This window comes from Aspergillus foveolatus (genome assembly GCF_047715535.1).
Source record: "Aspergillus foveolatus strain CBS 279.81 unplaced genomic scaffold BDW70scaffold_7, whole genome shotgun sequence".
NCBI lineage: Eukaryota > Fungi > Ascomycota > Eurotiomycetes > Eurotiales > Aspergillaceae > Aspergillus > Aspergillus foveolatus.
Genome location: NW_027396071.1, coordinates 321,010 through 334,019, shown reverse-complemented (window position 1 = coordinate 334,019; position 13,010 = coordinate 321,010). Strand labels below are relative to the sequence as shown.

The 13,010-nt window shown below is 50.4% G+C and overlaps 6 protein-coding genes across 6 annotated transcripts; 4 read left to right on the top strand and 2 right to left on the bottom strand.

Moving 5' to 3' along the window:
- Positions 1–3,660: 3,660 nt before the first annotated feature.
- BDW70DRAFT_129868 (Tvp18 family protein) lies at positions 3,661–5,096 on the bottom strand. Its single transcript, XM_073735702.1, has 4 exons — positions 4,875–5,096; positions 4,798–4,813; positions 4,465–4,560; positions 3,661–4,413 (listed from the first exon to the last, which is right to left on the bottom strand). The coding sequence occupies exons 1-4, from the start codon at positions 4,912–4,914 to the stop codon at positions 4,113–4,115; spliced, it is 453 nt and encodes a 150-aa protein (XP_073599168.1). The 5' UTR covers positions 4,915–5,096; the 3' UTR covers positions 3,661–4,112.
- A 75-nt stretch (positions 5,097–5,171) lies between these two features.
- BDW70DRAFT_109177 (uncharacterized protein) lies at positions 5,172–6,853 on the top strand. Its single transcript, XM_073734488.1, has 3 exons — positions 5,172–5,325; positions 5,374–6,541; positions 6,595–6,853. Exons 2-3 carry the CDS (start codon positions 5,450–5,452, stop codon positions 6,787–6,789), a joined length of 1,287 nt encoding a protein of 428 aa, XP_073599167.1. The 5' UTR covers positions 5,172–5,325; positions 5,374–5,449; the 3' UTR covers positions 6,790–6,853.
- BDW70DRAFT_109180 (uncharacterized protein) lies at positions 6,595–8,118 on the bottom strand. Its single transcript, XM_073734489.1, has 2 exons — positions 7,854–8,118; positions 6,595–7,788 (listed from the first exon to the last, which is right to left on the bottom strand). The coding sequence occupies exons 1-2, from the start codon at positions 7,952–7,954 to the stop codon at positions 6,918–6,920; spliced, it is 972 nt and encodes a 323-aa protein (XP_073599166.1). The 5' UTR covers positions 7,955–8,118; the 3' UTR covers positions 6,595–6,917.
- Positions 8,119–8,307: 189 nt separating this feature from the next.
- On the top strand, positions 8,308–9,579 carry BDW70DRAFT_109115 (hemolysin III family protein). Its single transcript, XM_073734485.1, has one exon. The coding sequence runs from the start codon at positions 8,400–8,402 to the stop codon at positions 9,354–9,356; it is 957 nt and encodes a 318-aa protein (XP_073599165.1). The 5' UTR covers positions 8,308–8,399; the 3' UTR covers positions 9,357–9,579.
- A 606-nt stretch (positions 9,580–10,185) lies between these two features.
- On the top strand, positions 10,186–11,765 carry BDW70DRAFT_109155 (uncharacterized protein). The gene is made up of 2 exons (XM_073734487.1): positions 10,186–10,640; positions 10,694–11,765. Exons 1-2 carry the CDS (start codon positions 10,311–10,313, stop codon positions 11,435–11,437), a joined length of 1,074 nt encoding a protein of 357 aa, XP_073599164.1. The 5' UTR covers positions 10,186–10,310; the 3' UTR covers positions 11,438–11,765.
- BDW70DRAFT_109138 (SDR family NAD(P)-dependent oxidoreductase) lies at positions 11,570–12,896 on the top strand. The gene is made up of 4 exons (XM_073734486.1): positions 11,570–11,867; positions 11,934–12,121; positions 12,203–12,354; positions 12,424–12,896. Exons 1-4 carry the CDS (start codon positions 11,702–11,704, stop codon positions 12,800–12,802), a joined length of 885 nt encoding a protein of 294 aa, XP_073599163.1. The 5' UTR covers positions 11,570–11,701; the 3' UTR covers positions 12,803–12,896.
- The last annotated feature ends 114 nt before the right edge of the window (positions 12,897–13,010 follow it).

Sequence of the window (13,010 nt, the reverse complement as noted above, 5' to 3'; positions counted from 1 at the left end):
CCACTCTGCCAGCGCGTGACGTGCTCTGACGCCATTCCAAGGCCTTCTTCAAGGTCTGGTAACCGTATGGTGACCGTCCCCGGGGCTGTGAGCCAACGGATTCGTTCGTTGCAATTACACCGGTTCCATACACAATTTCTGAGTTTCCAGGTTTTTACAGGGTATACTGCAAACAATCGATCTACGCAGAGTATAAAAGACTCAGCAGAATTTCAAGCTTGCCAGACTTGAGACTTGACCAGGAAGCTGGTATTACTATATAGAAGCTGCCGACTCATCCTAGGAGCATACCAACTGTGACAAACAGAAAGCACTCTTTGCATCTATAAATGAGGCCGGAGGCTGTTGAAGTGTGGCCGCCAAATAATTTTGCTTTTCTGTATTTTTTTTTCCTGTTTTCTCTTTCGCTATTCGGCCTCAGTGAGGCATTTTCTGAACCTAGTAGCATGCATTAACGTCTCATCATATCCATCCAAGGTACTCCGTACCTTGATAGGGGCATCCCACTCTTACTCAAAGGGCTGATATAGTTACGACGAACTATGTTCGGAGCGCCGATATCATCAGCCTGATTCTACATGACAAAAACAATCATCTCAATCAGTCCAGGGGGGCTTTGCTCGAGTTCCATGCCAGTGTTTTTGGCTTATCAGTTCACAGGAGTTCCTTCGCCAGGGGCCCTTGAGATCTCCGTTCGAGCGGGGCTAGAGCGAGCCCGGTTACGGGAATGTACGTATCAAAATTGGTCTGGTATATGGTATACTCTGGGCGACACCGTTTAGTCAACCACCGACAGATAACTAAAACCAGCACTATCTTCAACTGCAGCTGTATTCAACTTACAGGTTGAAAATTCTGCCTCATGCACATGGCCTAAATCACAGGCCTGGATCAATCCAGGTCCTGCTGAGTGGGGTAGCCTGCGCAGGCCAGCGGCCCCTTACTATCATTGGCAGCCTTATACGGCGTATACATCATTAAATGTTCTGTCTCCCACCATACTCTGTAGCTGGCCACACTGTACGGAGTATCACCGACAACAATGGAATATTTGCTCATCATCTGTAAAACTCTGCAGTCAGGACCGCTGGATGGACTATAAGAACGTGTGCCATTAGCGGGGTCTGGATTATCAAGCCGGCTGTGACTGGCTGTTGTACCCGTACGCCTAGTATTGTACGGCCACATCAAGCGAGGCGGTGAGCAAAGTATGGCCTGAGCCACACTTTCCACAGTCAGCGGATCACCGTCAGCTTTCAACCCAGTATGGGGTAGACTAATACTTGGAGCTCTGAACGTCCTTCACCGCATCTAGAGCTTGCTTGTCTCAGCGAATCCCATTTGTTGGCCAGAGATTCCTGGAGATAATGCGTCGATTTTGCGCATGCCCTTGCGGATACCGGAGACAGCACCTACCAACGGGGTAGGAACCCCAGAGCAAAGTACAGGTGTTGGAAGCTAAGAGCTCTTATCTCTCCGCAAGCACACCATTGGTAGATCCAAGTGATTGGACACTCAAGCTCTGCCAGCTCAGTATCTTTAAATGAGCTCCCAGAATATCGATTGTATGGGCTGGTCTTCTGCTGCTGCGCCGCAACCACAGACATGGGTCGTGGTCTTCACACCTACGGGGTACGGGGTATGCAGTGGCGGAATACCAGTCATCCTCATCTACGGTCCATTGAACTTAACGACGCGGCCGTGAGTTGTCCATGGCTCAAACCGCAATTTTGAGAACAGCACGAAGTATCTCCGTAAAGCCAAAGGAATGGCTCTATCTGCCAAAAGTTTTGCATACGAACCATGAAAAGACTGCCGGCACTGCCACACCACATCTCTCAGAAGACACTTTTTGATCTCAAAGACGATTTTTGCATACGAAGTCAAGTAAAAGTAGGGATTTTTTGCACACTTTGATGGGGTACAGTGGGGCATACATACACAATACAGTTCTACTTAACCCTAGAAAAGTTAGAAGTCTGGGGATCCCGTTCCTAGCCGCTTTTGAGTACTGGTGGGTCCGTTTATTTCAGGCATTTCGAGGGTAGAAACCAGCCGGCTGTGACTCAGTCAGCTTGAACCCGTCGCTTCTGGTTGATTGTAAGCTGCGGCATTTCATAGGCTCTTCTACTATCTGTTTATCTACTGATTCATTTCTAGAGATATGCCTTATAAGATAAGATCTTTCTATCTCCAAGATTATCCCAAGTCAAACACGTAACTACCGCAACTGGTCGTCCACTAGCATCTCTCAAGCCGGTACGCAGTATTAAACGTCGCTGCCTTGATACTGGCGCAGAGCACCAAGGCTAAACCAATTTCGCATTCTGATATTGCAGCCTAGCTGCACGAGGCCACGGGGTGAGCATTGACTCGTGGTCCGTGGACATGCAGGCCAGTGTCTGACTCTCGAAGCCTCTAATTGCATTTGTCGTCTTGCATATGTTGTTTTCCCACGCTTCCTCGATTGAGGTCGGGCTTATAAGGTACGGTTCCAATTTCCCCTGCAATAGCCATATCTGCACCCCCCTGAGCTCTTTGGTCTTTCGGAGAATGTAGAAGGCCGTCTTATGATAATGCGGGGTAGCCGCTGAGCAATGAGGGGTTTATATGCGATGACGTAGAGTATTCTTTTAAATCCTCGGCTAAGGTACACGCCAGGTATGTTCCACTGAATGAAGCAATATTCCTATATTCTAACGATCTGGGAGAATCATAGTCTCTCGGCTAGAGCTTCTGAGTCCGTTCGGGAGGTCGCTCTGCCCCAATTGGGTGTGCTAATGGATTGCCGAGCCTCCGCAATTGTCCTGCTCCGTCTGTGAGCTGAAGACTGAGCTATCGTAAGATTATCTCTAGTTTAACGGCTTTATCATTAGCAAATCCCGTATTACTGTCCGTTTCCTCCATCTTGTGTTTAAATCACAATCAGATTTATTATTAAAAAAAAAAAAAACCAAGGTACGTGTGTAGTTATCGCCGGGTATACCACAAAAAATAGAAATTATATACACCAGGGTACCACTTGCTGAGTCCCTATCTACTCTTTGCAGGCCAGGCCGGGCTACTCAATCGACTAGGCTGAGCGACATAATAGGGAAAAGGACGAGAATCTCAGGGGGACCAGCTAAGGCTGCTATCCTACAGATTTTCCTCACGTAGAGCATACAGCTAAGAACCCCATAGAAAGCCTAGGCTCGCAAAGAGTTATACATGCGCGGTTGAAAGTTCCAAGTAGTAGCATAAGTAATACAGCATCTTCTCGAAATATCTACTCCATAAGGGTACAGGTACCCGTCTCGCCATCGACCCACCCAATTCTTCAAATTCCAATGACGTCAAGGTCTGGAGTATACAGAGTAGATCAATCCTCAAGCGAGATCAACACTTAGCCATAGTTAGTAAAATCTGGTATAGAGACGAATAACATCGTTGTTTCTGCTCGCCTCATGATGAGAAATCTACAGTTCGGGCCATTATAGTACCTTAGGCCCTATATGCAGTGCCTTATCCAATGATTTTCAGCATGATACTATACCATCGCTATAGTGACATACCTCATCGAGTTGAGTCACGAGCTCGGATATATTATAGATTTTGGCCGCTGGTAGTTGTGGCACGCATATGCTAGCGTGGCAAGCATGCGGTTACGGAGGGAAGGAATAATCAAGCAAGGACTGTCCTATCCGAGTAAACTAGGTCACAGATAGTCATCACCAGGATGCTTGTATTAGGGTATACATATAACAAGTAATAGCACTAACCAGCCAATAACAAGTATACAGAGTCGAGGGCAAAGTCTTGTAAAACAACGGAATGAAACGATGCAAATGCGGCCACACAGAGTGAGAATCCGGTGTGCGTGCTCCAAAAAGCCAACACGAGTCTCAGACAAGTTTTGGCTTCCTCCAACCAACATGAGGTACAAGTACACGGGCTTGAATAAACGCGAGATAATAGCAGCATCAATTCGTAATCGTAGTGCGCTGGACACGGGAAAAATTCAGCACTCCTTCAGTGCCTCCCTTCCCCATCGGTCAGAACCAAACGACAAGAGTCCAACAAGCGGACTCTTGTGAGGATCCGACAGTCCAGCGGGATCGATAATGCTCGTCTTAAACAATCATCTGCACAATGCCTTGTCCACCCAGAGTCTTGCTACCGACAAACTCCTGGCTCTTGAGACCAGCCAGCGCGTAGAACAGAGCAGCAATGAGTAGGAAAACGGCGGCGGCGAGCAGACTGGACGCTCTCGACAGCAGACTGAGCCACTGAACAATGCTCATGACAAGGTACATCGAAGCACGCATCCAATTGGTTGTGAAACGTCGGATAAAGGTGTCAAACTTCGCAGAGGTGGGACAGATTCTCAGGAGGAAGGGCACTTCAGTGAAGACGAGGATGCAGCCGGAGATACTGGACGGATGAGTCTCAACACATGGCATAGAAGAGTGGGCTTTGGCTTACATGCAGAGGATACTGAAAACAATGAGCACCGCATTGAAAGAGAAAATATTGGCGATGCCGACGGCGAGACACAGGATGATGCACAGCACACCCGTCCTAACAGCAGTCCGTTAGCCTCCACTTTACAGTAGCACTAGCATAACAGATCAAGGCATCGCGGGCGCGGAAACCCTGCGGATGCCAGAGCGGGCGCGCATCCGGCCAGCGTCGATCAAGCGCAAGCAATGCCAAGCATATCGGTAGAGATTCCAGGCAGCCATCATTCATTCAAGGGTTCGACGGCGTGCGATATTTTTGTGAGGGAGATATTTCGCTGGGGATAAGGACACAAACCATTGACCGTAGATACCTGAAGGTTGAGCTGTTAGCTTTGTCTGCTTGCTGCCAGCAAGGTGATGGGAGTGTCATACTAAAGTTTCTGGAACGGAATTCCTCAGCTAGAGCCGACATGGTGAGATTCAAATGTATGTAGAGCGGTGTTGCCGGTTTGGCGGACAAGTATTTTGATCAGGAAAATTCAGAGCCAGCGGTGAAGTTGAGGAGATGGGACAAAAGAGAGGTCAACTGTGGCTTGTAGATGTTTCAAAGGCGATGCAACAAACAAAAATGGGGCCAGCTTGCCATTCTTGCCGATCACCTCACCGCCTGCGGGCAGAATCGCGCCTCCAGATCGCCGTTGAGGACTAAATATAACCCCATTTCTCGGCATTGCATCGAGGATCGTATTTAATTCTCTTGATACTTGTCTCTGGCTATTCTTTTCTCGGTACTGCATAGCAAAATATAAGACACGCTGAACTACACAAAATCTCGCACCGAATGCTATGGACGGCAACAAGCACGGCCGCAATGTCTCACGATGTAAGGGCCGAACAGCTTTATTGCTGCCTAACTCATGGAGTTAACCAGCTGTTCAGCGTCAAGACCGCGTAGCTCAACTAAAGGACCCTTAGATCAGCCAGACGAGTAAGAGGCGTAATCCACAATGTACAACCAGCAATGGCTGCTAACGACCTATAGCCCTCTGAACGTTGAGAGCTTGAGCAAGATCTCTACCCCTTTGCATCAGAATGCAACGGACTATGGAATGTATACTGGGGACTCATTCAGCTCATTGGATCCATTAGCCCCGGAACTGCCATCTGACATGGGGAAAGATCTTTCGTTTCTTCTTCGATACGACAATTATCATTCCCTCTCGCAAGTTGACATACCTCATGCTTTGCGGTCGGACTTCATATCACCTACATCTGATGAAACCCTGGCTCCATCACTCAGCACTCTTGAAAGGCTCCTAGCGGAAGGCCATTTCCTTTTAGCGGCCTATCTGGCCGGCACGATCCTGACGTCGTCACTGATATCCCCAACAGATATCAAGGTGATATTTGCATTGTTTTACACACGGCTAGCATGTCTAGAGCTCTCCGGCAATACGAACACCGCAGCTCAAGAATCGAAAGCGCTAGAAGATTTAAGTTCGACCTTCTACTATGTAGAGCCCCAACTGGCAGCGACCGATGTTCGTGATCACCAGCCGAGCTATGCCCGACATATCGCGCCATGGCCGCTTCGCGTCCTAGCTATCAGGCTGCAGAGTATCGGGTTCGGAGATCCGCGCAGGGGAATCGGGGGCTTGTACGAGATTGGGCTTGAAGCCCGGAGGGAGATCTTGCGCCCAGATATCGATCCAGCGGAACGTGAGATCTGGAAACAGAGGCTGTCTGATCTTGGAATACGGACTGTAAATGCGTTGATTGAAATGGGAGATCTCTGCGCAGCCAAGAGGTCACTGGAGAGCTTGAGGAAGACAGAATCAGCCAACGAAATTACCAGGTTAAGAGCGACCCTTCTGCTCCTGGCGATCGGCGATGTCGATGCTGCGCGGCAGCTCTGCGAGGGCTTTGGCGATACTGGCGACGCGATATTTAAGCCCCTTCTCAGTATGTCTGAGGGCCGCTATAATGATGCAGTTATCGAATGGCGCGATATCCTAGGGAACAACGGCAGGGAAGCCGATGAGGCGATCATCTCTCAGAATCTGGCTGTGTGTCTGTTGTATACCGGTCAGCTAAGCGAGGTACGTTGATAGCCTCCCAGATATGAAGATTCCCAAGTACTGACTTTTCTCAGGCACGTGAGGCTCTGGAGACCCTGGTCCAGGCACAGCACTCCTTTCCCAGTCTGATTTTCAATCTAGCGACGGTCTATGAGCTGTGCTCTGACAAGGCTATGCAGTTGAAACATGGGCTTGTCGAAAAAGTCGCCAGACAACCAGTCACAGGCCACACAAATTTGGATCGGCCGAACGCTGATTTCAAACTGTGAATAAGATAGCTACTTAAACGAAGGTGCAGGGTAGTATGTATGAATATATTAGAGTGTTACGACCCATCCTTTACCGAACGCCACCAGCAATGCTTCAGACGCTATGCAATTAAACAAATACATCGTAATTAACCCGTGCTCTTCTCCTGAATGGGTGTAAGATTGCCCTCGGGTTTCGGCTTTGATCTCGGTTTCCGGATGATGACCCTGTCGCCTTCTTTCTCCCAGCCTAGTTTCTCTCTCTCTGCCAGCTTCTCCCATGTCCAAGTCGAATCACCGGTGCAGCCTTCGACAATCCACGCAATGTCAACGCCGAGATAAGCTTTCCCGACTGCTTTAAGAGCGTGTCGCCGAACCCGATCTTCTGCCCAGTTCATGATTGCGCGCATGGCGGAATCGACCTCTTTTCGGACCCTCCAAAATACAATCCAGTTGTCATGTGCGATGGCTTGCAGGATCTGATCAACCTCGCGCGAGTGGAAATTATATTGCCTGCGCGCACGGGCCCGCAATTCGAAAGCGGCCACCAAATCCTCCTGCCGACATGCATAATCAAGGATAAGATACGAAGTGTGATCCTTCAGTTCCGAATCAGGCAACGGGTTAGAAGGAGTGTGCAGGTCGTCAAGAAGGTGGCGCAGGGAGGGAAAGTAGGACGGCGGATGTCGAGCTTGAATGGAGACCTTGATGGAGAACACATGGACCCGCTGGGAGAAGGAGATTGGCGTGGTCGATGCAGTGGCCAATACGGCTTCGCGAAGCTTGCGAAGGGAGAGAAGGAGGGTGGATAACTCTGTGGCAGGTGAGGGACCGGGTGACACTGCCGATTTCGTTGACTGTGGAACGGAAGCTGGCGGGTTTTTCGTCGCATCGTTCGAGGCGCTTCGAGGAAGAGACAGCCAGGCCTCATCTAGGTTCTTGGAATGGCGAGCACAAAACTCAATATATCTAGCCATGATCTTGTCGTAGTAGTTCTTCTGAGCTTTGTGGTCTAGCAATCTGCGGGTCAATCCGGTTAATTCAGTCACGGTCAACTCAGACTAGCTACACAATCGGTCTCATACTTGCGATCTCCCTTTGACACGAATCCTACGGACTCAAGGGAGTCCGCCACCGGTTTCAGGCGGCTATGCGGCCATTTTGCTGAAGGAGCTCGACCACTCATGGCTGCTGCCAATTTAGGTTGGCATTCGGTATACTCCGTAAAATGGCGTCAGCTATTGTATGCAGAACGGAGTTCCGGGCCTCCGTCAACCGGGTGATGAGGATAGACGATGGGCTTTGAAGGAACGAAGGCGTCTTGCAGCTGATATTTGTGCAATACATGGCACAAGTCTGTGTGATCTGAATCATCCACGACAACGAAGCCGCGGGGAAGGCGGAGTTGGAGAGCGGACTCGGGTCGACTTCCGTGTTTGTCTAGTTTGTCTTGTTTATCCCAACAGATGTTGAGCTCAACAGCCTCAACTATTCCAACTTCTCCTTCTACCACTACACAATTATTGAAGAGATTATAATGAGATATTGAGCCATCTATAATATATACAGCATCTAGAATTTTTATTCTTACTGGTCGCGTTCTAGCGCTTCAAATTCATTGCTTATTCGAAATGCCACCTCGTCAGCGTCGTCCTACCGAAAGCCATAAGAAGGACCAAGGAGGCTGTCAGACAGCCTCTGTCGCGACTGCAGTCCTTGAAGATCCCCCTCGAGCTATCAGGTCACTCGTTCACTGGGATGAGTTGCCCCATTGGCAGCGAGATAATCAGCATATCCATACAGGGTATCGACCGGCGTCGTATTCGTTTCGCGGCTCGTTCCAGTCCCTGACATATATTCACAACGAGACTGTTAATATATACACGCATCTATTGCCATCTGTCCTGGCAATCCCTGCCGCCATTCAACTTTATCGGGCCCTTGCCCCACGCTATGAAACCGCCACGGATGGCGATATACGCGCTTTTGGCTGCTTCTTCGTGGGAGCAGCGTTTTGCCTAGGGATGTCGGCGTTTTACCATACTATCTCGAACCATTCCCCGACGGTGGCGCGCATTGGAAACACGTTTGACTACATTGGCATTGTAGGACTTATTGTGGGTAGTTTTGTTCCTAGCGTCTACTACGGCTTCTACTGCGTTCCTGAATTGCAGAGGCTGTATTGGTCCATGATATGCACGATTGGCCTTGGCTGCATTGTGGTATCGATCTTCCCCAAGTTCCGGACCCCCCGCTGGCGTCCATTCCGTGCAGCCATGTTTGTCGGCATGGGCCTGTCAGCAGTGTTTCCCGTCGTCCACGGGCTGCAACTGTATGGACGTGACCAGATGATGCGACAGATTGGCCTCGGCTGGCTTCTGCTCCAGGGATTTTTGTACATCCTGGGTGCGGGGATATATGCAGCCCGAGTCCCCGAACGGCTGCGACCAGGGGGGTTCGATCTTTGGGGAAGTTCGCATCAGATCTTTCATGTGCTTGTAGTTTGCGCCGCGGTGGCTCATCTGACGGGACTTCTGAGAGCTTTTGATTATAGACATAACGGGACTGCTGGGAGCTGTCAAGTTTGAGGATTTGTTGTGATTCGTTCGAGGAGAACGTGTTGATCACACGAGCAAGGAAGTTAAAAGATTTGTGAGTGGATAACACGTTACCTTGGGACCAGAAGTTGGCCATAATCCAATCTCAGCGCGGTATACATGGTGACGGTGACAATAGCTTCGCTGACGCTCACCTTACGAGATTTGTCCAACCAAAGAGGTTGACTGTGTGACTGCGAGTAAACTTGAGTTTGCCCTAGAATGGAGATCACCCAGCGGCAGAACCCTAGTACACAGCCAAGGAAGGCTGTAAAAGAGAGAGGATGCAAGAAAGGTGCGCTGTTCGAAGCCTGTGATTTCACTGCTTGTGCGGTGTCGCAAGCCAAGCAGGGAGGACCTTCTGCATCTGGTTACAACTCACTTGGTGCGCTGGCCTGTCCCGAGTATGCTTCCTGATGCTTCGCTCGGTTGAGGGATGTTTTCTTATTGGATACCCATTGAGATGGAGGAAAATTTCCCTGGAATTTATGGCCGACATTCTGGGAAAGATTCCCCCGACAGCTTGTACATTGCTGTACATTACGTTGCACCTAAGCTTATTCATCGGCATTGCCGTGCTTGGGCGGCTGTCCTCACCTCCTATCAGGAACAGGCAGCATGCACGGTGATTGGTGTGGAATGCTTATGTTTCTGGAGGCTGGTGTCAGTTGGACTGCTGAGACGTGCAGATTAGCCATAGATCGCTGTTGGTTGGAGCCATGCGAGGTGGATCAGATGAAATTTGGGGTTTCACAAGGGCTGACTTCTGTCCGTGCTCAAGTCGTCAGTCTACTATAACTGAGCTCGACGATATATACAGTCATGTATATATAATCAGAGCGCTAGGGAGTACATGGCTGACAGCCTAGAGTTGTACTTTTTTCTTTCCTGGCTGACTGCCGACCGCTCCCCTTGCATAACAGTCAAGACCATTTACCCTTCTCGATGCTCACTGAATCTGGCACCTCCTCCAGCTCTCCCGGTAATGGAGAAACACCGAAGCTCCGGACTGCTTGCGAGAACTGCAGGCAGTCCAAGGTCAAGTGCAATTTGTCTGGCAAAGATACGTGCATCCGCTGCCTTCGCCATGGACTACCGTGCCGTTACCGAGTTGCCAACCGATCTGGCAAGCCCAAGGGAAGCAAGAATCGGTCGACGCTCCGGAAACTGGGACAGTTGCAGGAGAATAAGAGTGCTTTTACCTCCAGCGATCGACTACCCAAGAGGAATATTGAGGCCATACCGAGTCCAGGGTTCGCACGCAGCGACACTGAGGTAGGTTCGCTCGTGTGTATGCTTCACATGGCTTACATTTCTAACGTATGTAGAGTCTACCAACCGAACAGCAGCTGGAAAGCCCAATGGGCGAGATGCAGGATGCGGCCCTGTTTTTGGCCGATTGCGAGTACCCTTCGCCCTACGGAGAGTCTCTCGCAGACAGCTCATGCGCGGCCTCAATGTCGCCGACATTCCTACAGAAAGAGTTCATTACGAAAGGCCTGACCAGCTTCCCTCTTGCGGTGCACGTCCCAAGTGCTCTGCGACCCACATGTGAATGTGCTGAGACCCTAGTCTTTTACCATGACAGTCTCCGCCAGATGGTAGTCAACCCGGCACAAGTGCGTTTCGATCAGATGCTCCAGGGTGTGCAGGCCGCACTCTCGGTGTGCCGCGGGTTCCTGCAGTGCCCGAGCGGGCACAAGGACAATCATAGCGCCAATGACACAAGCATCATCCTCTGCATGTCCACCCTCGAGTTTACTCTCCAGTTACTCGACTACTGGACCTCGTACGAACTTCTCCCGCAGTCTAGGGAGGGGCCTCGCGAGGTTGGCTACGGCGAGTACGAGATGGGGCAAGATGAGGCGCGCCGGGTCCGCCGCTTCCTCATCCGCGGCCGTCTCTTACTCTGTAAGGAGACTCTGGGGCTACTCAAGGGCGCGGCTGGGTTCGAGGGTGGACCTGGGGGGAACTGGCTGCAGCAGATTATTGGGGGATCGGAGGCGATGACCGATACGTTTCTTCATGCGATGTCCGAGGCTGAATGTCTTTGCAATTTACCTACCTACTAGCCATCAATGGTCGCTAATAGTAATCTAATGACACCACTTCCCATAGAATGACTCTACCTCGTAGTCTCCCTTCCTTGTCTTAGGTAGTCGGCACCACTCAACCGGACGGCTCTCGGCTGCTTGGTACGGGCCTCGGCAAACCCCTCAACGAGGTATAACTACAACAACCGGAACGATATATCCATTTACTCTTCCCAAACTTATGCTCTTCTCTCTCCCCCCTAGTACCTCCTTCCTCTCAAGAACGAGAACAACAACTGTAAAATGGCTTCCCGTCTCTCCCAACTAAACGCCCACCTCAACTACCCGCGCGGCCTCCTAGCAGACCAAGTCGCCATCATCACCGGCGCAGGCCAAGGCATTGGTGCAGAAGCAGCGCGCCTATTCGCAAACGAGGGCGCAAAGGTCGTGATTGCTGATATCGACGGCGGTACCCACACCTCCTATTCATTCATCTTAAACAAACAAGGAAGTAGCCAAGCTAATGATTATGTAGAAAAAGCCAACGCTGTCGCCAACGCCATCAACTCCGCCTCACCTAGCCGCGCCATTGCCGTCGTTGGCGACATCCTCGACGACAAGTACATCACGACTCTTGTTGAAAAGGCCGCCCAATTCGGGAACGGCAAGATCCACATTATCGTCAATAATGCGGGTTTTACGTGGGATGGAGTTATCCATAAGGTATGCACACCTCTCGTACTCGTAGCATGCTCCACAAAGAGTTGGACTGATACTGAAGCGTGTTTTAATGGAATGGTGTAGATCACAGATAAACAATGGGACACCATGATTGCGGTGCACAACACGGCGCCGTTCAAACTCATTCGCGCGGCAGCTAAGTACTTCCGCGTCAAGGACGGGGAGCCACGTGTGATTATCAACATCTCGAGTACGAGCGGGATTCACGGGAATGCGTAAGTACCACCTCCACCACCACCAATCCGTCCTCTTAAGTTAGTGTGAGTGATACTAATCATGCACAGCGGGCAAGCAAACTACGCCCTTGCCAAAGCGGGCGTTGTGGGCCTGACACGCACAATCGCAAAGGAATGGGGTCCGCAATTCGGCGTCCGCTCGAATACCATCGCGTTCGGGTTCGTGCAGACGCGTCTGACCGCTGCGAAGGAGAAGGGGGCGTTCATTACCACGCCCGACGGAACGAAGGTTGCCCTTGGTATACCCGGGCAGCAGCTTGGGGCGAAAGAAGGCGCGAAGGATGGGAAGCCGGCGTATCCGGATATTCCGTTAGGCAGGCCGGCGAGCCCCGAGGAGGCGGCGAGGAGCGTGCTTGCTGTGGCCAGTCCGTTGTTTAGTTATGTTAACGGAGAGACAATTCGGGTTACTGGGGGCCGGAATATGTAGGTTAGATTAGTTACTGGGCCTGGGCTTGTAGTGAGATGAATCAGGTTGAGTTGGATAATGCAATGGATTATGGATAGTTTAAAGTCCAATATATATCAACGATGTTGAAAAGGCTGCTTGTAGGCCATGATCAAAACGTTATAAGTGCCTTGGACCAATGAGTCAACGTGGATGGTTCTATGTTTCCATTGTAGTGAGTTGTCTATAT

Excerpts from the sequence above, each read along its gene's own strand:
- BDW70DRAFT_109115 (XM_073734485.1), top strand. The coding sequence starts at position 8,400 with ATGCCACCTCGTCAGCGTCGTCCTACCGAAAGCCATAAGAAGGACCAA.
- BDW70DRAFT_109155 (XM_073734487.1), top strand. The coding sequence starts at position 10,311 with ATGCTCACTGAATCTGGCACCTCCTCCAGCTCTCCCGGTAATGGAGAA. Across the intron at positions 10,641-10,693 it reads TCGCACGCAGCGACACTGAG|AGTCTACCAACCGAACAGCA; the intron begins GTAGGTTCGCTC and ends TAACGTATGTAG.
- BDW70DRAFT_109177 (XM_073734488.1), top strand. The coding sequence starts at position 5,450 with ATGTACAACCAGCAATGGCTGCTAACGACCTATAGCCCTCTGAACGTT. Across the intron at positions 6,542-6,594 it reads ATACCGGTCAGCTAAGCGAG|GCACGTGAGGCTCTGGAGAC; the intron begins GTACGTTGATAG and ends GACTTTTCTCAG.
- BDW70DRAFT_109180 (XM_073734489.1), bottom strand. The coding sequence starts at position 7,954 with ATGAGTGGTCGAGCTCCTTCAGCAAAATGGCCGCATAGCCGCCTGAAA. Across the intron at positions 7,789-7,853 it reads GTGTCAAAGGGAGATCGCAA|ATTGCTAGACCACAAAGCTC; the intron begins GTATGAGACCGA and ends ATTGACCCGCAG.
- BDW70DRAFT_129868 (XM_073735702.1), bottom strand. The coding sequence starts at position 4,914 with ATGTCGGCTCTAGCTGAGGAATTCCGTTCCAGAAACTTTA. Across the intron at positions 4,414-4,464 it reads GTTTTCAGTATCCTCTGCAT|TATCTCCGGCTGCATCCTCG; the intron begins GTAAGCCAAAGC and ends TCATCCGTCCAG.
- BDW70DRAFT_109138 (XM_073734486.1), top strand. The coding sequence starts at position 11,702 with ATGGCTTCCCGTCTCTCCCAACTAAACGCCCACCTCAACTACCCGCGC. Across the intron at positions 11,868-11,933 it reads GATTGCTGATATCGACGGCG|AAAAAGCCAACGCTGTCGCC; the intron begins GTACCCACACCT and ends ATGATTATGTAG. Across the intron at positions 12,122-12,202 it reads GGGATGGAGTTATCCATAAG|ATCACAGATAAACAATGGGA; the intron begins GTATGCACACCT and ends GGAATGGTGTAG.